General features: G+C 42.1%; 1 protein-coding gene across 11 annotated transcripts in view; it reads left to right on the forward strand.

Annotated features, from left to right (window-relative positions):
- Positions 1–23567, forward strand: part of LOC147126536 (uncharacterized) — a 112936-nt gene that overhangs the window by 41672 nt on the left and 47697 nt on the right. For 4 of the 11 annotated variants that reach the window (XM_086022984.1, XM_086022983.1, XM_086022985.1 and 1 more), the window contains 2 exons: positions 11489–11618; positions 15986–16119. In XM_086022984.1, coding sequence (XP_085879110.1) covers positions 11489–11618; positions 15986–16119 — 264 coding nt within the window. Of the gene's footprint in view, positions 1–551; positions 657–2325; positions 2366–6423; positions 6739–11488; positions 11619–15985; positions 16120–23567 lie in introns of those variants that run through there. The other 7 variants (XR_015084823.1, XR_015084826.1, XR_015084827.1 and 4 more) reach the window with 3 other exon arrangements.

Genomic DNA, 23567 nt, shown 5'->3' on the forward strand with positions numbered 1-23567 from the left:
ACCTTGAAATACCTCCAGAGGAAGTCAAAGTGCAACAGGGCAACATCTCGCATGTAATTATCATGTCTATTGTGTGTGGGAGTCCCACAGAGACCCCGCTTCTTGGCGCGTGTTCGGGTACAGATAAAAGGGGAGGGGCTCCCCCACTGATGTGCTCATGCATAAAAAATACGCAAAGGTTGACACACACACACACACACACGCACACACACACAGAAGCAAAAATCAGGACTGACTGCACATGTGCACAGCGGGATTAACGCGGAGAGGAATCTCGAGTTTATTGGGGCGTGTTGTCGGCGAGCAAAAAAAAAAAAAAAAAACACCCAGGACGGTTTCATTTAATGCGTTTGTTTTATTGTAATTACACGCATGTGAGCAGTTTATGTGAGAGGAGAAGACGTGACAATGGCAACATCATATGCATAAATAAGAGTGAAGCTGCATGGCTTTATCTCATTTATGGCCCTACCCTGAACAAATGAGATAATTTTGTTGCCCTCACACGTGCCCTTTAAAACTTTCAAATATGTTTTTGTTTGTATTGGCAGCACGCCAGCAAGCTGCCATTTGTACCATATTTGGCTCATATACTGAACATGGAGAGGCCTTCCAGCAGTTAATTTGTGGATGCTGCCATCTGCTGTTTTCTTAATGTAAGTGACCTGTTCTTTTTTAAAATTATTATTATTTAGAAAATAACATTATTTTGGCTCTCCTAATAAGAAGAGATCAGCGTTAAGATGATTGAATTTTTATAGTCATATTTTGTGCCACTGTTTTAGCTAATTTGACTTTTTTACATGGGATTGTCATATTCATCTTGAATATCCTAATAAGGTGCCCCGAAAGGCACTTTGGACTTTAAACATGTTCCGTTTAAAAATGTTTTTAAAGATGCTTTTTGAACAATTCATGTCCTTTATTGTTCTTTGCCTCTGTAAAAATGGTTTGCAACTTGGCAAAAGTAGGAAAATGTGGGTCCCAGTTGCGACAGTTGAGAACCACTGGTCTCAGGGTTGCAGCAATCACATTTTTTAGATTCGATTATGCCATATCGATTAATCAAGTAATTAGACATGAACCGATTTAGCATGCTCAAACAACAATACAATACATAATATGCATGTTAGGTGCAGGAGTTGTTTTTGTCCACTTGAGGTGGCCCTCACTTGGCCAGATCCGGGTCATGGCACCAATTAAAAAGTTCTGGGAATCTTTCGGTGGTCCTTCATCTTTAATTTTCACGAAACTAACAGTAACTACCAGAGGCCTGTATATTCTTAACGGAATTATATTTAATGGATGACTGAAAGCTCGACACACAGCTGTGCAGCCTTATTCTGTCATTCTCTCAAAAATGATCCCTGGTGAGGGCTTTTGCATCAACCAATCAGCGTGTAGTTGTCTGTTGTTGCTTGTGTATGAATGCGTTTATTATGAGTTGATTTATTTATTTTGACCATTTATTCAATGGACCTATGCAATTAATTTTCTCAGCCCTGGCCCGCAACTTCTCCCTATACTGTATCCACTTTCTTTCACCTGCACTTCCAATAATCCTGAATGAAAAGAAAAAAAAAACATTCTGATGGGGGAAAAAAAGATGAGAGAGAATTTTGTATTTGTATATCGCTAACAATCAGCCCTCCAGCTCTCCAAAAAGTCAAACGCAGTGCGGCAGCAGACAAGCTTCCATCTCACAGCAGCTTCTCTGCAGGACATCTATTGTTTGCAGACATCATTAGTTAAAGATTCGGCGCTATCGCCTCTGCAGATTAGGCCTAATGAGACACAATCGCAACGAATTGTCAGGCTCATTGCACTGATGCGCTATGGCGGCGGGCGTGTTGTTTTAAGTGGTCGAATTATCCTCCCGGAGGACTTTATTTACGGCAACGTCAGCAAAGGGAGCATGCGGCGTGATTAAAAGGCTCGATTGTGAGATGCTTATTTGATCGGGATTATATAACCACTTATCTGATTGCTCTTTCTAGATGTTAGTTCGAAGTAGGCAAAGGTCCAAAATAGCTGTTATGTGTTTGCGTACAAGTGTTCCAATCAAGGTCGGTATGACACCGCCGTCTCTTGCTGCATTTTCAAGGAGCACGAGGAGTCTACTGATGCTATTCGCCGGGTGGAAATGGCACTCATCTCCTGCCTTCAAGATCACTTGTGTGAATGTGGGTTGTGTAGTCTGAACTCCAGAAACAATTCCATTGATGGTCAACAGGTGGCACTGTAGCACAGAGGCAGCAGAAAGCCGTCTATCTTATTTAAATCAGCAAAACTGCATGACTGAGTGTGTGTGTTTCCTACTTTCAGGAAGGAGCCCTCATATCCTGGATTGTAAACTTGGCCTGAGGTAGGGATCTGCTAACAAGCGTGTATTTTCACTTTACATACCTCACACACACCCACACACGCACACACAAACCATGTGTGTGCTTGCTCCACTGTCTTACCATTTAAAATGAGAGTCATCGTTTTAACATCAGGCACACTAATTTAATTCGGATGAAGAAATGCACAATATGGACAAAAGTATTGGCATACACATTTTTATCCAATCGACCATTTAGTTCACACTAACTCTAGTTGAAATTATGCCTTGTTAAAAAAATATATATTGGTTGCATGTTTTTCTTTGTATTTATCAATTTTCAGATGACAGCCATTTAAACATTATGAACAAAAAATGCCATCAAATAAATTAATCTGTCATTATTAAGGAATAAAACAATACAGTGGTGCCTTGAGATACAAGTTAAGTATATTCTGTTGCCAAATTCGTATATCAAATAATGTTTCCCCGTTGAAATGAACGGAAATGCCATTAATGAGCTCCAGCCCTGCCCACCGCTCAAAAACAGTTTTTGTAACATGTATTTTACTGAGTAAAAATAACACTATATAATATTGTACTTAAAAAAAACATAGGGTAATCACATAATTAATAAGAATGTAAAGAATTAATCAAATTTTATCTTTTTTTTGCTGCATTTCAATGATTATTATGCTGCTCCTTCTGTTGTGTGCGTCTTGGCCACTTGGGGGCAGTATAACACAGACACACGGATATATATATAGAGTCAATGAAATTAGTTGTTCTTTTCAGATGATAAAGAATACATGCTTTTGGGTATTATCATACTATCTGACCTAAATTCTAAACACACCATTTAAAACACATTGTTTGCTGCTTCTTTATTCAAATCCTTTCTCTCCAAAACATGTCCTTGCATACGCTCACATTTACTGTCGCAGTCATAGCTCACCACTAAGTGGAGCTAAGTGTCAACTCTTCGGGTTGTCCCGAGACGTGGCCGTGTGTCAGCGTGAGGTTTAGTGCGGCGCATGCAGGTGTTGGCTCCGCAGCTCGTTACGGACCACCGGGGGGTTCTGGCGCTTCCTCCTGTGAGCAAGAAGCGGATGGCGGGCAGGCGCTGGGATGGAGAGGCTAACAGCGGGCCTCCGGACTCCTACTGGGAATTCTGCCGACTGCCTGACAAGCTGCAAAGCACCAAGCCATGCACGTCTGTCAGACTGAAGCGGCTTTTCTCATCAAGCTGTGAAGCTGACTTTTGAAAATACACTTCTTGCATAATCTAAAGACATACGAGAGCGAAAAAGCTTGCGGTTAATCAAAGACTGTACAGGGCAAATGTCACATTTATCTCTCGTTCACATGAAAGAAACTCGTATTCTCACCAAAAAAACTCTCACAAACTAAATATCCCTCAAATGCACTGAAAAAAAACCTGATGACAATCTCACAAAAATCTCTCTCACGCACATATCAGAAAACCTCTCACAAAAACCTCTCACGCGAACCAATCAATCTAACACACAAAAGTCTTACACCCAAAAACTCTCTCAAAAAACCCTTGTGTAAACAAACATCTCTTGCAAACCAAAAAGCATTCACACGTGCCAATAAAATCTCTACCCCACTCACCAAAAACCCTCACACAAAAATCTCTCACACAACAAAAAAAACTTTTACTCACATACTTCAATAAAGCAGCCACACACGCACACTAAAAACACACACAGCGAAAAATAACCTCAAAACCTTTCACACACGTCCAAAAACCTCTCACACGACCCCAAAATGTATACATCTGACAAAAATCTCTCATACCTCTCATACCTCTCACACACAAAGAAATCTCACACGTTCCCCAAAAACTTTCATACACACGCGACATGTTTTTGGGGTGAGTGTTGCATGTATGAGAGGTGAATCTAATTTGGGTTCTTGGATGTAACATCATGTCATTTATTATTATTTTTTTTTTCAATTGGACTGCCTGTTCACTGCATCTGGATCCCAAACGGCACATGAGTACAAGTGACGGCTCGCGGGGCAGGAATAAGAAAACGAAGCTTGTTTCAGCGATGCGTGACAATGGAGCTCGGTGCGGCGCCAAGAGGCCCCCAAAGTGCTCATCATCCCTCTAAGCAGAAAGCGTGAGGAAGCGCCACATAATAACGCTCGGAAATCCTCCATTATTCCGCCTCAGACGCCTACTGGCGTAATGAAAGCAACAATTTCAACAAACAAACATGCATAATTCAGCGAGCCGGCCACTTGTGCGCCGGGCCCCGGTAATGATTGCGCGGGAAAGTGATGAAGTGCCTCACTTACACCTAAACGGCCTTATTTAAACTCATTTGTTAGGCGCAATTCAGGAGGGGCGGGGGGTGCTTATTTGTGTGACGTGCGACCGGCTTACCGTGCTGCAAATGAGGCGAAGGCTAACCGTGTCATTTATTTTGGGAATCGGCATCGCCGAAACAGCAGGTGGCGGCAAAGAGGATGTAGCTGTTGACGCATCGTTGGTGTGTTAGCTTATTTAATGATAGTGGCGACGATCGAGCCAGCAGAAGGCGCTACGGCAGGCATATGTTGCTTAGGAAACAACATGGTGCGCATGCATGGGTCTGTATTGGGGCCCCACAGATTCTGTGACTAGTTAACATTGGTAGTACATGGCCTTCCTCTCGTGTTATATGAAAGAATCACTAAAATAAATGTTCAAACTGTGTGTACTGTCATTGTGGCTTAAACTTTAATTTTTTTTAATCCAGCGAGTGCTATATAAATACAATTGTATTGTATTGTATTGTGTTTAATTACAGTTCAGTTGTATTTAACTTTGAAGCACAAAACAGTTGCATTTAATCTGTTGGATTTGTCCAAATTCCAAAATCTTAAAACTATTGTTCCTGCCTACTCTCCTAGTCTTTTCAGCGCTGTGTGGGGCAGTCATTAGTTGCCAAGGAAACAACATGGCGCGCATGATGTGTCTGTTTCAGGGTCCCACAGATTCTGGAAAAATGACTAGTTAACATTGTATCCAGGTTTTATAATGAATCGTAGCAGTGGTTGTCAAGTTGTGGGCTCCCTCTTGTGGTGCGAGAAAGAATCAATGAATTACACCCACGCAAAAAAATCCAGCACAGTACATTTCTTGAACTCAGTTCGGTTGTATTTAACTGCTAAGTGCAATACATTTGCATTTCATCGCTTAAAACTGTTTGTTCTCCAACATTTATTTTGGTAACAAGTAATACTACATATTAATTTCACAGTCTCATCGCGCACATTTTAACATTTGGCCAACATCAGGAAAGGTTCATTTGATCTCAAGGTAGTTCGGTTACACTTACGGCGGGATTGAAGTCGACCTTTTTTGAAAGGCAGATTGAAGACAAAAGCGAGGGTGAGAGGTGAATTGTCCACTGGCGTGACTGCGAGCAGAAGCAATCTGCGGGGCGAGCAAGATGCCAGACGGATAGGAATTGCACTTATCTTGCGCTGACCTTCTCAAACCTGCGGCCTGATTGAGGAGGAGGATGAGGAAGACAAGAAGAAGGTGGTTGTAAGTGATGATAAAAATAGGGAGAAATGGACATTGATGCGAGGTGCAGGTGATGGAGCACAAAAGATGCTGAGAGATGTCTTGGATTTGCACTAGAGGAGAAAAAGAGATCATGATGACGAGGTATTACCCACTCAGGCCAGAAAAAGCATAACCCCGCGTGCTGAATATTGCCATCCAGCCCGCTTGTCCTTTTTAGGGGTACACTTGGGAAAATAAATATTTGAGTAAAGGCCATAATTGAGGAAATGTACCGTAAATGAAATAACATTTATGGATATTTTTGGTTATTTTAATTCAAATTTAGATGTTGAATTAGATATTTTTTTTCCAAGTGACCAGAATAATAACACTGGTCACCATTTTTTTTTTTTTTTTTTTACTAAATGTTTTAATCAGAGATGCAAACAAACTTTTCTTGGTGAATTTTTTAGCACTAATGCTCGTGCCTCCCAGGGTGAATAATATATATATATATATATATATATATATATATATATATATATATATATATATATTTTTTTTTTTTTTTTGGGACGATTCTGATGACGCTTTAGCGGCACATGGCTGCAGTTCTCCACCTGTCCAGCTGGCGTCGCTGCACTATGGTCCGCTGTGGTCTTTCCCAGCTGAATGGGTTGCCCAATCAATTCCACTGTCTGGTGTGTTTGGTGCCTTCGCGGCGCATCCCTTCGCCTTTTTCACGTGTTTAGTACAGTATTATCCATTTTATATCAAAGTCAAATCATAAAAATACACCAAATGATATTATGTATCCCTCTGGATTTACCGTTTTGGCCGCAGTCAATCTCCATGTCGATCACAAGCAAAGCCGTCGATGGCCTCGTGGGTAAGGAGCACATTTTTACTTCTTTAAAACATTTTTTAAACAAACTGTTACTGCATGCAATTCCTCTTCATTGACGTGTCTCCTGCTTCTATCAGTGTACTTGATGTTTTTATGTTTGTTGTTGTTTTGGTGTCACGCTCGCCATTATTGTATTGATGAGAAAGAAATACAAATCTTTGAGAAGGCTTCTAGTCAGTATACTTTTAAAAAGTCCCCCAAAGCATCGCCATGTTAGAAACGGCGTTCACTTTGATGCAATGTAAACGACAACCACAACAGAAGACATTTTGTTCGTTTTCCACGCCAGGCATTCTCTTCTGCAAAGGTAGACAGGAGCTGTTGTATTTTGCACGGGTGTCAAACATCATTTTGCAGTATGTGGCCCACTCGAGCAAAGGCAGCGTGTGTACTTCATGTTTCTTGCTAATGGATTTGTTCTTTTCATCTGGGCAGAAAACCTGCACGAAAATTGCGACTTTTTCTTCACTAAAACATTTTTTTTTTACAAGCACTTATTTTCACAAAACTTCGTCTTTGAGCATAATTTGGACCACAGCGGCATAATAAAATGTTATTTTATATACATTGAAAATACACAGCTCAATGGTACCCAAACATGCCGCCACTCTGAGTTGCGGACAAAAAATTAGAAGAAAAAAAGAGGCCACTCCCATTTGAGCATGTGTGTCAAGCTAAACAATACAAATGACATGAATTACAAAGGTATTAAAAACAACCGCTCAGCTTTGTCAAGAGCTTATTGCTAACAGAGTGCAAAACACCATAGACGGGCTAACAAAACTTGCATCGATGCAGCAGTGAATAAATGTGAACACAATATTGTGTAGTCTTTATTTGCTAAGAATGAATATGATTACTGCGCATAACCAAAATGTTGTGACCGTCACCTTTGCATATGTCTGTATTATAATGTTCCCTTGTGGCCAAGGCATGCGCGCCACAAGGAGCCGCACATTGAATTAATCATTTTTCACCTTCTCTTAATAATAATAGTGTATGTTTTTATACAATCCCATACAGTGCTGCTTCTTATTAAAAAACAAACAAAAAAAACATACTTTCTTTTTTCCATCAATCTTTTATTTGTGGGCGTGAATTGCTTGTTGGAAAAGGTCAGATGACGTCAGCAGTGGAGCCGTAGTGCTTCTAAAAAAACAAAAACATATTTAAAAAAAATTTAAATTATAAATATAGATTATTTAAAATTTAAAATATATATATATTTAAACATGTTTTGTTTGTCTTCTTTTGTTTTGACTTTTGTCGGTTTTAATTAGTTTTTTGAGCACATTTGTGAGTTCTTTTTATTTTTTGGAAAATGTTTCATTAATAGTTACTTTTTTAAAATAAATTGAGTATTTGTCGAATGCAAGTTAAAAACAAACATATGATATATTATGTAATCAAGTAAACGACAATTCTCAAACACTAGTTTACCTTCTTTCTTTAAGGAGATATACTGAAATAAATAATTTTAAAATATACCCAAAAGCTCATGTATAATATTAATTGACAAAGATAAAACAAAGGACATTTTAGCTATAGTTAGTTTAAGGAATTTAAATTAAAAAAAATTTTAAATAAAAAAAAAAAAAAGCAGTTTCGTTTTATTTTATGTTGTTAACGAAATAGTTGCTGCTCTAAATTGTCCATTGGTACGATTTTGAGTGTGACGGGCGTTGTTTGTTTGACCCAAATGTGCCAGCAGTATCAAAGTGTCCAGTACGTACACTGTAGGCCCTTTTCCTGGTTATTTGTGCTGTCTTCAAAAAGACAATTTTCGGCCATTTTGTCTGACTCCCGCCTCGTTCTAGACGTATTTCAAATAGTAATTCCTCTCATTTGGAGTGTTGGAGTGTATAAAGTAACCAAGAAAAAGAAGGAGCGCGAGTAGAGCTCCTATTAGGGCCAAAGTCGATCAAAGCGGGTGGCTGGCTGTGGATATCCGAGCGGCTTTCCCTTCGCTGTCTTAATAAGGAAGGAATCGAAATTCAATAGGAGTCCAGATTTGAAGGCTGTCGCCAATTATAAGGCAGCGCGTGTCCCCCTCGGGAACGTTCGTTCTTGCGAGAGCCCAATGTGGTCATGTGACCTTTCCTCATGGGAATACATGTGTGCTGTAAGCGTGCGCTGATTCTTGTTTTCTTGTGAGTGGGGTGATTGCTTAATGGTTGTGAAGCACATACGTGCATGAGCCTTTTCTTTTCTTATTCAATGGCAATCTGGACATTCTGGTGTTTTCCCCGTGGGCCGCGGCTCCGTTTTGAAATTAGCAAGTACAGATACCATGTATCAGTATCGGCCTGATACCAGCCTTATTTTACGGTATTGTGTACCGTAAAATATTCACCCTGTGTGAACAAAATAACTCGCGCTAACAGGCAATGCCATGCTAACTGCATGTTGCTGTCTTAATTTTGGATCAAATGCAACATGAATATTTTTGGAGTGAATCTGTTTTAGCTTGATACACTAATAAGAGTAAAATTGTATGCCTTCATTTAAACATGAACTAAAGTAGGCCGGTCTGAGCCTTGAAACTCAAGCGCTCAAAAGGAGTCCCACTGCTATCAAATTCCTGCAGTGTCATCTAGGGGTGACGATTGGCAAGGATGTTGCAATACAATACGTAAAAACAAGAAAATGGAGTTACACATTGCCATCATTAAATCTATATTAGAAGCTGAAAAATTGATATTATATTTGACGGCTGAAAATCGCGATATATTGGCAAATCACTTTTTTTCCACACCCCGAGTGTCATCTGCAATGAACGTCTCAAGGATTTTCGTAGTTGCGTTTTTTTTTTTTTTTTTATACTGTAGGAAAAAGATAATGGAATACAATTGGGAAAAGGAATTGTTAAAATTGTCGAGTAGATGACATTCTTATCAAGCTGCCAAAAAAGTACTTTGATTTTGATTTCCATAAGAAGCAGACAAAGAAGAAAAGATTTGGCTATTATTGCTATAAAGGAGAAGACGAATTCTGGCCTTTTATGGTGTAATAGTGTAATTCATTAATTCATTTAGGATTGTTGTGAGCGTGCGGAGCAGCAGCTGGTAACAATATTCTATTACGATAAACGGACTTTCCCTCTTTAGGCTTTTTGTATGTGTCATCCATTGGGTGACATAAACATTGATTTCTTCCTGCGTTTTCATTTTTTCTTGTTTTTGTTTTAGCCGCTCCAGGGACGGTTGACGCTTCTTTGTCCCAATCGATCATTTCAGGAACGTTCCCACGTTTGTGTCTAATCTCCAACGTTTAATGGCTCCTTGATCAATGGGTGCGTATTGATTCGTGAGTGCTTTTCTGCGTGAGGAGGGAATGACTGGAAACCGAAAATGTCACTAAATGCGAATCGAGAGGAAAACAGAACAGTCCAGTCAGAAGTGAATGTGTCACATTCTCAGTAATTGACTCCCTCGTTGCTTTGGGGAGAAATCTCATGAGCTGTCTAAATTTTGACATTAGAGCCATTTGTAAGCGCCTAAATCCTACTACTCGTGAGAACAAAACACCTCCACATGTGTGTCTATATATATATATATATATATATACATATATATATATATATATATATATATATATTTTTTTTTTTTCAAACCAAAAGCATGAGCATTTTATTTCCCCTAGCAATCAACAGATGGCGCTGTGGGACCATTATTGCCCCTGAAAGTTGATGTACCAGCCCATGAAGAACTGCAGACTGTTTACTGTGCCAAAAGCACAAGTAACACCACTGCATTACGTAATGTAGGCTTCCCCCACCTGCTTTTCTGCAAATCTTTTGTTTTGTTCACATATTTCCTCCATTTTTGTATGTCTTCTCATATTATGAAGTATGGCATAAATAAAGGGCATGTTGCAAAAGACGTGAATGTGTAATTAAGGCGTGTATGTAGGGCTGAAGCTATCAAATATTTTTAGGATGGATTATTCTACCGATTGTCCTATTGATATCCAGTATCGGATAAAATTAGATTTTAAACAACAAAATGGGCCTTTATCACTTTCTGCACTATAATATCTGTGACTTTGAATGTGTGTGGCTTTAAAAGGTGGCGTTTGGCCCGGTGAGTGACATGGGTGTCACGTCAGCGAATGACAATGATTAATCAGCCAGCCGATCGTTAGTTCTTTGCAAAAAATAAATGACTTTCCAAAATAATGACATTTAAACAACTGATTTTTCTGTAAAGGACAAACTGTTGCAAACCAATCAAATGTTCTGCCTGTAATTCACATTTTTATTGTTGTAAGCATTAAGGGAGCAAAAATTAAGTAATTCTTACTGATTAATATATGGTTTAATTCATCGTCCGATTCATTGGTTATCAGCATTTTATTCAGCCAAGTAGTGCAATCGACGTGTGCGTTCAATTATGCAACTTAAAATGCGCTGGCGAAATTTAGCTGTCTGTCATCAAATGATTTGAGTTATGCAACAAATGGTCTCAGCCCGGCGTGTTTGCTGCATTTGTCGTGTCCACATTTAGACATCGGTACCATTCTGTTTTTGGTGCTCACGACAGCGTGAACTGCATGATTAGCGGACTCCAGTTGTAGGAGTTCCCCATGGGAAATGTCATCGAGATCTGAGATATTAAATGTTAATCCCAATGTTTCATCCATCTAATGGGACTAACCATTTCCTTTGACCGTGACATCTCCAAGTCGTGTTTTGACTCATCAAGTCATCATCAAGTGCCTCTTTTTTTTGCAGGTTGAAAGGAATGACAGCGCTCGGGTGGGTACAGCAGGAGCCAAGCCATCACCATCTGGGATTCTGTCCGTCCCCACTCCTCTGGAGTTTCAGCCGACGGAAAATTCATCGGCGGTGCGCTTGAAAAAGGGTAAGTTATTGTCTGGGGAGGGTGTCCAGAGTGGCTGAGAGGCATTGGGGATTATCAGACTTCCATTTCCTGCTTGGGACGCCTTTAAACTGCTTCCAGTATAGCTGCTTTTTTTTCTTTTTTTTTTTCTTTTCTTTTTTTCTTTCAACGCACCATCGATGGATCCTCAGCTCTGTCGCTTAGCTATTCATCTTTGTGACAGCTCCCTGGGGGAAAAATATTTGAAATGTGGTGCTCCAAAAGTTAGTAGACTGTGCAAAAAAAGGACTGGTCCCAATCTTAGGTACACAACCTGTACAGTGTTGGGGGGGGGAGAGGTGAAGCTCTGCTGCGAATAGCGAGGTAAGTAATTAATGCTCTGCCTGAAAAGGTTTGTAATTACCTATAGATGCCACAAAATGGTGGCAAAAGCACTACTTTTGTCAAAATGAAAGCTCCTCAACTCACAGCAACATAGTTCTTTGGCATCAAGATGCCGCAGTTTGGCGCAAATGCACTAATTTTGTCTAAATGAAGCTCCTCAAGTCACACCATTGTAGCCCTTTGGCACTATGATGCCACAAGATGGCGCCAAAGCACGAATTCTATTGCTTCGCAGCCAATAGATGAATTTGCAGCAAATTAGAGGCTCGGTTGAATACGCAAATAGGACAAAACTGAAATATTATTGTCTTTGTGAAGGGAGAGTAATGTTTACATAATGAGCTCTGCCCTTTGAATGACTTCCTGTTAGCCACCGACATCAAACGGGAAGCGAGATGAGTCGAGAGAGTTGCGGGGACGTTTAATTTCATCCCAGATTTCATCTTAAATGGATGTGATGTTGCAAGCGGGGGTCAGTCCAGTCGACACTTCCCGCCTCGCGCTAACAGACAGCTAGCTTGAAATGACATTTGATGCGGTTTCATCAAATGTGTTTGCTTTGCATATTTATAGCTGCCCAAGCAGTCTCGCGTGGTATCAATAGACCTGAAGGGGCCGCCAAAATATTTGGCTGCCTTTCGCCTCGCAGCGTCCCAAACGCCTCCTTATTTTCACAGCAGCCAAACGCAGGCGCAATTTCCGAACTTCAGTCTGGCCCTTGCGCCGCCTCGTGTCCTATGCCACCTCGATGGAACGTGGCCATGAATAATTGGTAGCTGGCGCAGAACCTGCGTTGACTCGCCAACATGGCTGCTGCGAAAATTGCCAGTGAAAATAGCCAGAAAAACGTCCCTTATTATAAGTCCTCCCGTGTTTGCGTCACGTTTGCCCGACTTTCATTTTATCCTGAAGGACTGCATGACGCAACATCTAAGGAAATGCTCTTTATTCGCGCACGCTATATCGAACCCCCCTGACAATGAAGGCACAGTACTTGACTATGCAGCTGCGGGAACACGCTCGCCACAGGTAGAGATGAAATTTACACGTACGCGCGGGACCGCTCAAATAGACTTCGGGCACACGCGTATGAGTAGCCAGCGTGTCGTCACCAAAGGAGAAGATGAAGGTGTGGAACATAACGGCGTATGCGAGGACATGAGAAGCGAGCCCTCGGGGAGGGGGCGCAACGCAAAGACTCCTTGTTCACGACGCAGATGGTACACCACACATGAGCAGTCTCGTGTGTGCGTGTGGATGTAGACGCATTATACGCTTCGTGTGTCACTTTCCTAGCATGTTGCTGAACTTGTCTTTCCAAAGCACAATATGGACATTTATGAATTTTTCCATCATTAGTGCCACATGAAAGTGAAGTGGACCGACCGCCGAGCTAAATGCTCGCTCTGAGGCAGATTGTAAATTATACACAAATCTGGCTTCACGCTGTTTAATAATGGATACAACCCCTCGCTTTAACGAAAGCCTAAATGGGATTGATGAGATGCCATTCTGTCCTTTCACAAAAGATTATTATCATTTTTTTTTTTTTTATTAATTAGGCCACTAGGCCCCAAATTTGCATGACATTTTTGTACAAAACCCCTTTAAATCCTTTAGGTCGGGGTTGTCCAAACTTTTTGCAAAGAGAGACAGATTTGTTGAGGGTGAAAATGTTCGGCATACTCACTTCCTCCTTTCGCTGTAAGGACGACTCAAAATTTCACGACTCTACGCGCTGGCACGCATGGGGAATGTGGTTGATTTTTGTCAAAACACTACCGCTTTTGTGCACATGGCGGCGCCATAATCAACAAAAACTGACATGACACAGTGGTGCTTTAGATTGTTTGCACTTGCTGTCAACTTTCCTTTTTTTTTTATTCAATGTCGCCATTTTAGAAACTATCCGGAAAGGGTCACACAGGGTTATGGAGTTGGACAGAGTGCTGCTGCCCTCTTGTGTGTAAATGTGAAATTGCATATATTTTCAGACCCACTTTTTACCCTGAGGTTTGAAAAAAAAAATTGAAAAAAATATTGATAAACTCCAGGGATTGAATGGCTGGACTGTGGAAAGACAAATAAATATGGCAGTGAATGAGTTAATTTTACGTCAGAGGCTGGGGGCCGGATAAAGTTTGACCGTGGGCCGCATTTGGCCCCCGGGCCGGACTTTGAACATGCGTGCTTTAGGTTTTATGCTGATAAAGAAAACACAAACCTTCTCCAATAATTGGCAGCCAATTTACAGCACATTTCATAACACATTATACAGATTTTTTTATGTGCTTATGTCGCCAGGAGCACATAGCCAACATTGCAATCATAATAAAATAATGACGAGGGCATTTGACATCACTACACTTATGTCCACTGGATGTTTGACCCATATACACGATGATGTGAGCATAAAAAAAGCCCGGGGGCTAACACAATTCCTCACATCCGATTGTGTCGTGCCGCAGTGCATAATGTCCCGTAATGGCCGCGTTTTAACCCCTGCTGACCTCGTGCGGCAGAAATGATGGCTGAGGCTCGTTTGTATGATCCCCGCCGTCATTTACGGCCGCAAAATCTCTTGCGATACCTTTCTAAAATATACAATATTTGATTTGATCAAAGTTGACGCCAAATCACGACACATTTACGTGCCGGCGTCCACGTCACTCACCAGTCCAGGCCCCGCCTTTTCAAGTCACACACGCTCAAAGTCGCAAATACGACTATGTATAACATCAGGCGGGCTACCTCAAGTGGACAGAAATTATATTAAAAAAAAAAAAAAAAGTTGTAATGTATTGCAAATTGTATTTGCGTGTGTGAGTTATTCTTTTACTGGCTGTACACAACATTCATGAAAAAATATTCAGCCGGTGCGCGTGTGCGCGCGCCAGATCCTTTTGGCACCAGACACCGCCGTGTGTAATCGGAGTGGGATGAGAGCGGCTCTATTTTGGGGGGTCTGGATCTGTGTCAGCCAGTCTTCTGTGGAGAAGGAGATAAACAAATAAAGAATGATGCTGAGTGGGCTTAAAAGCCTCTTTGCAAAGTTGAAAAAGAGCTCTTGCTTTGGCCATGGAATGAATTTGTCAATGCTGATGGAGTTTGAAAGTTAACAGGGGGACGAAATCAAAGTCAGAAAAAGTGAAGATTGGCGAACCATTTGAAAGTATCCCATTACCGCTGGAGTTATTGCTTTCGACGACACTGAAAGATCCGCAAGTCAGTGTGACACGTTTGTTTTGTTTTCCGACGTCTCGCTGTGCTCTCCCAATAAACTGCAATACTTTGCTTTGGATCTTTTCAAGTCAACTTTTTTTTTTTGTTTGAAGCAAGGTGCATCGCGAGGTTAGACGCCCGCACACACACACACACACACACACGCACGCCGGAGCGCAAAAAGCGCAAGGCTGCCTTCGCCATCCATCACTTATTAAGCACACATACATAAGTCATTTTATATCCTTGACAAATACAGTCGTCAAAGGCAACGCTTTCATCAGCCGTCAAACGCTGAGCTGTTGAAGAAAAACCTTCATTCGCCCGTCCCCCCCGCCCCCCAACTGTGTGGCGTACATTTTTCTCCGTGGCCTTTGTTTGGTTACCCGGCAAAGATCAACAGAGAGAGCGTGCTGCATTGCCGTAACCACAGGGAGGAAATGTTGCAAATGAAGCCGGATAGGCTCATCGGCCTTGTTAACAACCCCGCTGTTTATTAATTGCATGCAAAGGTAACAAAGGAAAACGTTAGCATCCGCTGGTAAAGGCAGCAAAGCACGCTCCACATACTATCACATATCGACATATCGCCAGGTACTTTTCCCACTCGAGCACAATCGCGGATAAATATCGCCACGGGAGGCTCGGTTAAGCGGTTTTGAATAACAACTGAGAGTGCACTGCTTTGATAAGCCGACTTATTCTTTCAGGCTTCGTCGAAGTTCCGAACGGCTACGTAATTACAGTTGTTGAACTTTTTTTTTTTTTGTCTTTGTCTTCAGTGGCTTTCTTGCAACGTTGTGCTTCCGGAAGTCCTCGCGAAGAGAGGAGGCGGCCGGCGGCGTTGGACGAGACAAGCGGGCCAACTGCAAGAGCGAGTTACGTCTTCGGACAAGAGCGAGTCACAAAAGCAAAGGTACTTTGAGAAACGGTGTAGCGCGGATTCAGTCCAGATGTAACCGTTTGTTAGAATGGTGTTATTTGGTCGCCAACTCAAAGGCTAGCTTCAAAATCAAATAATACATTGCCTTAGTAAGCTTTTTTTTTTGGTTAAGTAAGCCCTCGCAGCGCGCGGCAGCATGACGGCTAGCGTCCCTTTCAGCTTGCTTTATCACAGTTTTTATTGCCAAAACAGAGTTGCTAGCAACACCAAAACAACGCCGTCCAGAAATCGTATCACTCGCTAATTAAGGACTCTAAGAAACCGCCCTGATTTTATGATACGGCACAAGTCTCCGGTGTTAGCGGCTAGCTGTTAGCAGTGAGTGAACGCCTGGTTGCGTTGCTTTGCTTTCTTTCTTCTTTTTCAATGATGCGGGCATTATTTTTTTTAATTCGCTCTCCATAGTTAAAGGAAGAGGATGTGCCTTAATTGCACTTTGAGGTATTTTACATTCATTTATAAATGCTCCGTCAGACTTGGAGCAAACAAAAATGGTATGCAAAGAAAGCACTGTCAAGATTACGACACAAATGTATTGATTACAAACGAATCAAATGACCTCTTTGTATTCAAAATGAAGTGCATAGTCCGTCGTAACTTTATTCACAGCCTGCCATGTTGCTCTTTTTAAGTAACCTGCCGCCTGCGTATCGATAATTAGCTCCAATCCCCCAGCATGCAGCAGTGGTGTTAAGTTTCTGTAACGAAGGCCAATAATGAGTCATAATGTGGATATTTAGCTCACATTTTAAGCCAGCCGAAGCTTTCAAGCCTCATAAATTATTCCTGTGCAATATGCAGCCTTGTATATTGTAATGGGCTGCCATATTGCATTTTATTGCAAACGGAGGGGTTGTGACTCCCCACGAGGGAAAAGTGCATTGTGACAATGTGTCTTGTGGCATCTATTCTATTCTTATTTTTATCAGCCTGCCTCCGCCAAACTGATTCCGTCTTTCATTCCTTCCGACACGCCACGTATTGAGGTCCGTAGCTCGCTGCCGCTTGTTGCGTTTCTGAAAGGGACACAAAGCAGAAGGCCGGAGATAGTGGAGGGGGGTGGCGGTGGGGGGTGGGGCGGGAATGCATCGAAACTTTCACTGCGGTCCTCTTGTGAGACACAATTTGGGAACTCTGCCTGTTGTCTCAGGTGAGACGGAAGGATGACGGATAGCTCGATTGTCGGCTCGGCTGAGAGGAAACGATCGGAGGCGGGGGCTGTCGTATTTTCGATGTTCGCGACACTGACGGTGGATAACTGGTCCGTGACATGATGACAAACACACCGCTGCCTACCTACCCACCGAGACCGTACGCAATGTCATTGATAGAAAGCACACATAGCTTTGAGTGTCATCAGAAGGAGACACCGGAAGAGTCAAATCATCTTTCCCCATTGGACTGACTAAAAAAGCCATTAATCCGGTTCTGGTGTGTGCGTTTTAGCCACCGGGGGGCAGTATAATACAAACATACGGAGACCCAAAGACACAATAAATACCTGGCGAAATATGCTGAAGTAATGTACTCATTTTTCACAAAGGATAAAGAATATATGCCTGTAAATATTGCCTGTCTACATATAGGTGAAAAAAATAATCATGATTGAGATTGAAATCACGATTACCAACACGATTATTCATTTGATGATTGATTTCAAAACTTTGTATTTATTCAACTACCAAAACTCAACTTTAAATATAACTTGAAAGATAGGGATGTAATGATTAATCGGAAATCGATTTCAAATCCATTCGCCCTGATTAATCGATGCGATTAATTTTTTTTCTCCCCATTATAATGTTTTTATGTTCCCGAGAGGACAAAATTGAAATCATGATTACATTTCAATTAATTGCCCAGCCCAAGTGTTAGCATTTAGCTAGCAGACATATAAGGAAAATCGATGTGGCTGTATTAATTATGCAACTTTTTTTTTTTTTTTTTTTTACACATCACTAGATTGCTCAGGTGTACCTAATATTGTGGCTCGTGAGTTGACTATACATGAAAAAAACCCCACACTAGGCTACCTTTGATATGATTTTGTCACTTAATGACCGGCTTTGACGCTATCCTTTGAGCCCGTTAATGAGCACTGGGAGTGTGTAACGTCGTTATCCATGTTTGTGTTAAGTCAGTATGTTGATGACGTCAGCCCCCACAAAACATGCCACATTGCATCGTGAACAATCGGCGGATTACGCTGATTGACGATGACTGGCAAGGATGAATCGGACAAGTGTCAGGCGGCAAGCCAGTGACGGACTCGCCATCTAATGGTGTTGACTCGCACACTTGTGTGTGTGTGTGTGTGCGCGCGCGTGAGGGAAACAGATGCTGAGTGACGACGAACTGACTGATGGTATAATGGGATAACGAGCAGACCAACGGGCTGACGAATCGGAGGGGAAAAAAAGAAAAAAAAAAAAGAACGCAGCAGATATGCAAAGGAGCCGTTCAGATGTGATCAGTGATCAGATGTGTAACGACATGTTTCACAACGCTCGCGACGCAAAAGCGCTACATGTGTTTCAACAAACGTGCAGCACCGGGAGCACACCAACGAATTTACCGGGCGTGTGATGATTCCGGCGCCGCCGTTCAAGGCCGAAAAGATGAGACCCACGTCAGCATGGAATAGGATTAGTTGGGGCACAACTTCATAAGCAACTGAAGTTGTCTGTTTGTTTTCCTTAGCATCCCAGATTTGGGCCTTAGACAAGGCGGTGGGAATTATGAGCGGAATTGTGCTAGAAAGCTCAACAAAAATGTCAGGAAAAGCCTTCTAGAACAGCAATTGTAACAATTGGAAAAAACAAAACACAAACAAAAAAAACCCTCCGCTCCTGTAGGTGGCAGTAATGCATTTTGCAAAGCTACTACCAAAATAATGTTTTGCTCCAAGTTAGACGCAAGTCCTTTTTACATTTCACGGCTAACAAACATCGCTTCGGTGTTGCTGATGTCTAAGCCTCACCATACGTCATTAATCACTCTCGCTGGCCAACGTTCCTAACCGGGGGATAACGGGAAGAAAATGAGCCCATTATCGAGTGAATACGTAAACCGGATGCGCTATCGTAGCTCGGCTCCATCGGTGTCTTGCTGTAATGTTAATGCCGTCTTGTTTTTCATTACTCGTCCACATAAGTATTGAATCGATTGGATCTCTTTTATTACTATCTCCGGTACAAGCAGCATATTATGTTATGTAACCATTATTTGTTTACTTTCAAGGTCTACTGTATACAGGCGCATAAATAATAACCGTGTTGCTTTAATAACACACACATACATCATTCAAGTGCTTTGCTGTCCATCTCCAAGTCCATTTATTTGACCAATGAGCCGCCCGGACGTCTTTATGGTCGCTTAGCAGCCAACACCGATGATTCTTTTTTTCATAATCATATTTGTTGCCACTGTTTTTCTAAGTAGGAGATGACTGCTTGATTGACAGCACATGTGGGAGTACAAACCCACACAAACCGCCCCCCCCCCCCCCAAAAAAATCAGCCAATTCCTCCATATTGCCGTCATCTTCCCACGGCCCGGTCGGCGATCCGCAAAGACGACTTTGACCCGATTGGATCAAACTTTCCGGGGAAATTAAAAAAAAAAAAGGACAAGTGACAAAGATGATGGATTCGCTGTCACAGCTGCATCATCTCGGTCTTCATTCGACGAGGGCGAAGCATTTGTAAAACATGGACATGACAACAATGGCTGCGGCGTAATCTGTCCAATCCCATTACCGACCGCAGGCGCGCTCGCAGAGGGACACAACCAAACAAACACACGCATACGCGGAAATCTGTCACAGCAAATAACATAGAACTGATGGAGGGCATATGCATCTTCCGCAGCTTTTTTTCCGCATGACAACGTGAACATAACAAACGGAGCAAAATGCAGCGGAAGGCCTTCTTCTATATTTTGATCGTTTTATTACCTTATTGGTCGCTGTAAATGTATCCGCCGTGTAACTCTAAATGATCTAAACAGATTTCCAATGTTTTTCCTCATAACATCTCATGCTGTGATGATGTTGGCGGGGAGCTGAGCTTTCGCTTGTTCCCCTTCGCCGCATGAACCTTTTGTTACGTTATCTCTGGCAGCGTAACAGGATTAAGCAACTAGTCGGCGGGTCACAAGCGAAGCGCGCCCCCCCAGGAACGCCGGAGTGTTGACAACCTTGCTAAGAGCAAATTGAAATGATGATCTTAGACAGGCTTAGCCGCGCATGCAGTCGGCAGCTCAGAGGATGGAGCAATTATGCCCCGACTCGGAGCCATTGCGGGGCCAATCGCGAGTGTTCATCTTGAGAGCCCCGAGTGGGGAAACACACCGAGAGAAAAAGAGCAAAGGAAAAAAAAAAAAATGATGCTGTGGGAAGAATCGGATTGTTGCGTTAAGTCTATAGAGATTATTGTCAAGTGTGTGACCTGGCTACAGGAGATCCTTTATGCTCTTTAAAGTTAAATCACCCCCCCCCCCCCCCGTGTCCTCCTCTCGCTACCTGCTTTTGCCGGATCGCAACTGAAAACAATTTATTTTTATTTTTTTTAAGCAAGCTCACCAGATTCCTGCTCAAAATGCTAATTGTTTTTTTTCCAAGAGGAATCCATAAGTAGAATAAATAGGCGTGTAACGATGAATCAAAAAGTGATTTTAAATAGATTCTGATTAATCGATTCAATTAATCGAGAAAAATCTTTTTTTTTTCTATTTTTCATTCCAAATGCAAAGCATATTTTGAATGTGTCGATCAAATTATGCTAATTAATTATAATTATGCCAAACGTCATTGCGTTTGTGGATGTCTGCAGAACCACACTAGTGCACAGAGACAAGCATGGTAGCGATTTAAAAAAAAATCGAATAAGATCGAAAATCGAAAGCTGACAATCGAATCGGGCCTTGAGCCAATCGTCAGGTCCCTAATTGTGTGTCTTTATGAGCTTTTCAAATAACATTTCAGTTTTCAAACTTTCTACAGCTGTTACCTAGAAAGTCTTCCTGAGATACTGTACGCGGTGGCGCTTTTATAAGCGTCCTTTTTCTCGCCCGCGCCGCCATGAATCACGGCAGCGTCGGGTGCAAAATAAATTGTATGCGAGTAGACAATTTGCAAGCGTGTTGCGTGACCCTTTTCACAGCGAGGCCGCATTCCATTCAGGGGCGCCGCGGGCTCGGGGCGCCATTATTCACGCTCGTTCGCGGACTTCCCGGCTAAGGACAAACAAAGGATGATTAAGGAGACGAACTGCCGCTCACCGTTGACTGAGAACCACAAATGTTAACACGCTAAAGCACCAGGCGAGATTCGGCTCGCTTGGCGAGAGCGCGCCTCCCTCGCTCATAATGGAACGCTCGCGCTTCAAAGGGCCTTATTGCGATGTGAAAGAAGGGAAAACATTTGCGATTGTGTTTCATTCCTCTCAAAGGAGGTCACAGGATATTTGATTCACGTAGCTGATATGTATGATGAAAAAAATGTCTTCTGTTGTCGAAAATTGCGTCTTCGTCTCTAGGGCGACGGAATGTTATGCCTACCTGCTCATAAATGATAGTGTTGAATAGCGCTCACAGCATTCCACCACCAATTTAAGTGTTTTCATTCCCCTATGGTCAAATGTTTATAACAGAGGCGGGCATTTTTACCAAATTTGGTTGGTCCGTCATTCATCATCTGTCAGCGGTCAGGGTACCCGCCCGTCATTCGTCACCTTGTCATTTTTCGCGATGAACTAAATTGGAATCGTCAGTCCGTCAGGGGGCCGTTGGTCAGAAAATCGGACGAACAAACGGATGCGATGAATGACGATTGCGTTGACGGCTGAAAACTCACCTCTGTCATTCGTGAAGCAAAACGAGCAACGGAATGCCCACATCTGGTTTTTAACTGCCTTAAATAATAGTTGGAAAGAGTAAATATACCGCAAACTATGATCTCACTTGACTTTAATATGCTTTCAAACTCATTTTAGATGGTTTAAGAATGAATACTTACAGATTCGATTGACAAAAAGTCATATACACATGACTTGAAGATTCTCTGCTCACAACCCAGGCTAAACTTAGCCCCTCCCCTCAATACTGAGCTTTATTCTCAGCCGAAACGTTTCACTTCAACATCCTTGTAGGAGTTGAATATTGGAAAAAAAAAAAAAAAAAAATCAATGTAGCGGTTTACTCATATATATGTATATATACACACACATATGTATATGTAATACAGTATGTCTATATATGTATATCTACATATATAGTGTATGTATTTTGTTTTGTTGTTTGTTTGAACTCTAAACCGGGCCCTTTTGACGTAACAGGAAAGTCACATCAAGTACAACAGTCCTTCTCAAAGGCAATCATCCGTTTCCCCTCATTTGGTACAAGTGGTGACGGTCGAGACGGAGCGCCGCGCCGCGCCGCGCCACGCCACCGCAGCAGCGGCGGTCACGGTGCGTGCCATGCGACGCGTCCCGGCCCGCCAGCCAAAGCCCTGACCAAGCGAGAGCTAATTACGTCTGGCGAGACGCACATTCCCGACTGGACATTGCGGTTGCGTAAGTCTTGCTCTCCGGCTACCCGAAAGAAGGTGCCAGAGGCATTGGAAGTTGGCACGAAAAGGGAGCTCCAAACTTTTTTTCCCCTCCCACATGGCGGCCCGCATCCGCGCAAATACGCACTGCTAGGTCAAATCAAACATCCGACGCCCCGGCTTCTTCTTCCGCTGACCTTTCGGGCCCAACTCTGCTTTGCCTCTCTCTCCTGGTTAAGCCTTCATCAATTGTCTCCTACTTTTATGTCTTTCTGACTTTCATTTTGACTCCACTTACTCCTCTGCCTCTCTTTCATCATCCCGCACCGCTCACCGTCCTTTCAGCCTTGTTACAATTGTTCCCTTTGTCGCTGCCCTCATATGGTAACTGTCTTTACCCACTCTCGATTGTCTCTCTCTCTCTTTTCGTTCCCAGCCTTTCAACATCCAATACTTGTTCATTTTTTCCCCCGCTTTTGTGAAGCACTTTCTTTTCCGCTTTTAACTTTCTTAAAGCGCTTGCTCCTTACTTTGATCAAAGCTGGAGAAAAGAAAACATTTTTTTCTTTTTTTTTTTTTTCCCCAAAAACTCCAAAGAGATTGAACAAATGGCCTCAATCAACCCATGTGGATGTCATCAATCTTAATTTGTATTTGAATTAATTTCCAATTTTCGGGACGTACTTAGCCAAGCTTGCTTTTCTTTTTAACAGTGCCTAATGAGTGGTTCTCATGAAGGCAGCTCAACATGAGGCTCAGAGCTAACATTTTGACACATTTACTTTTTCAAGCCACGCATGCAACCATCTATTTGGTAACGGGACTTGGAACCAACTGTAACAAGAATAAATGAACTTTTGGGTATATAATATGA

This window comes from Filicampus tigris, chromosome 22 (genome assembly GCF_054856515.1).
Source record: "Filicampus tigris isolate MCC_2025a chromosome 22, RoL_Ftig_1.0, whole genome shotgun sequence".
Lineage (NCBI taxonomy): Eukaryota > Metazoa > Chordata > Actinopteri > Syngnathiformes > Syngnathidae > Filicampus > Filicampus tigris.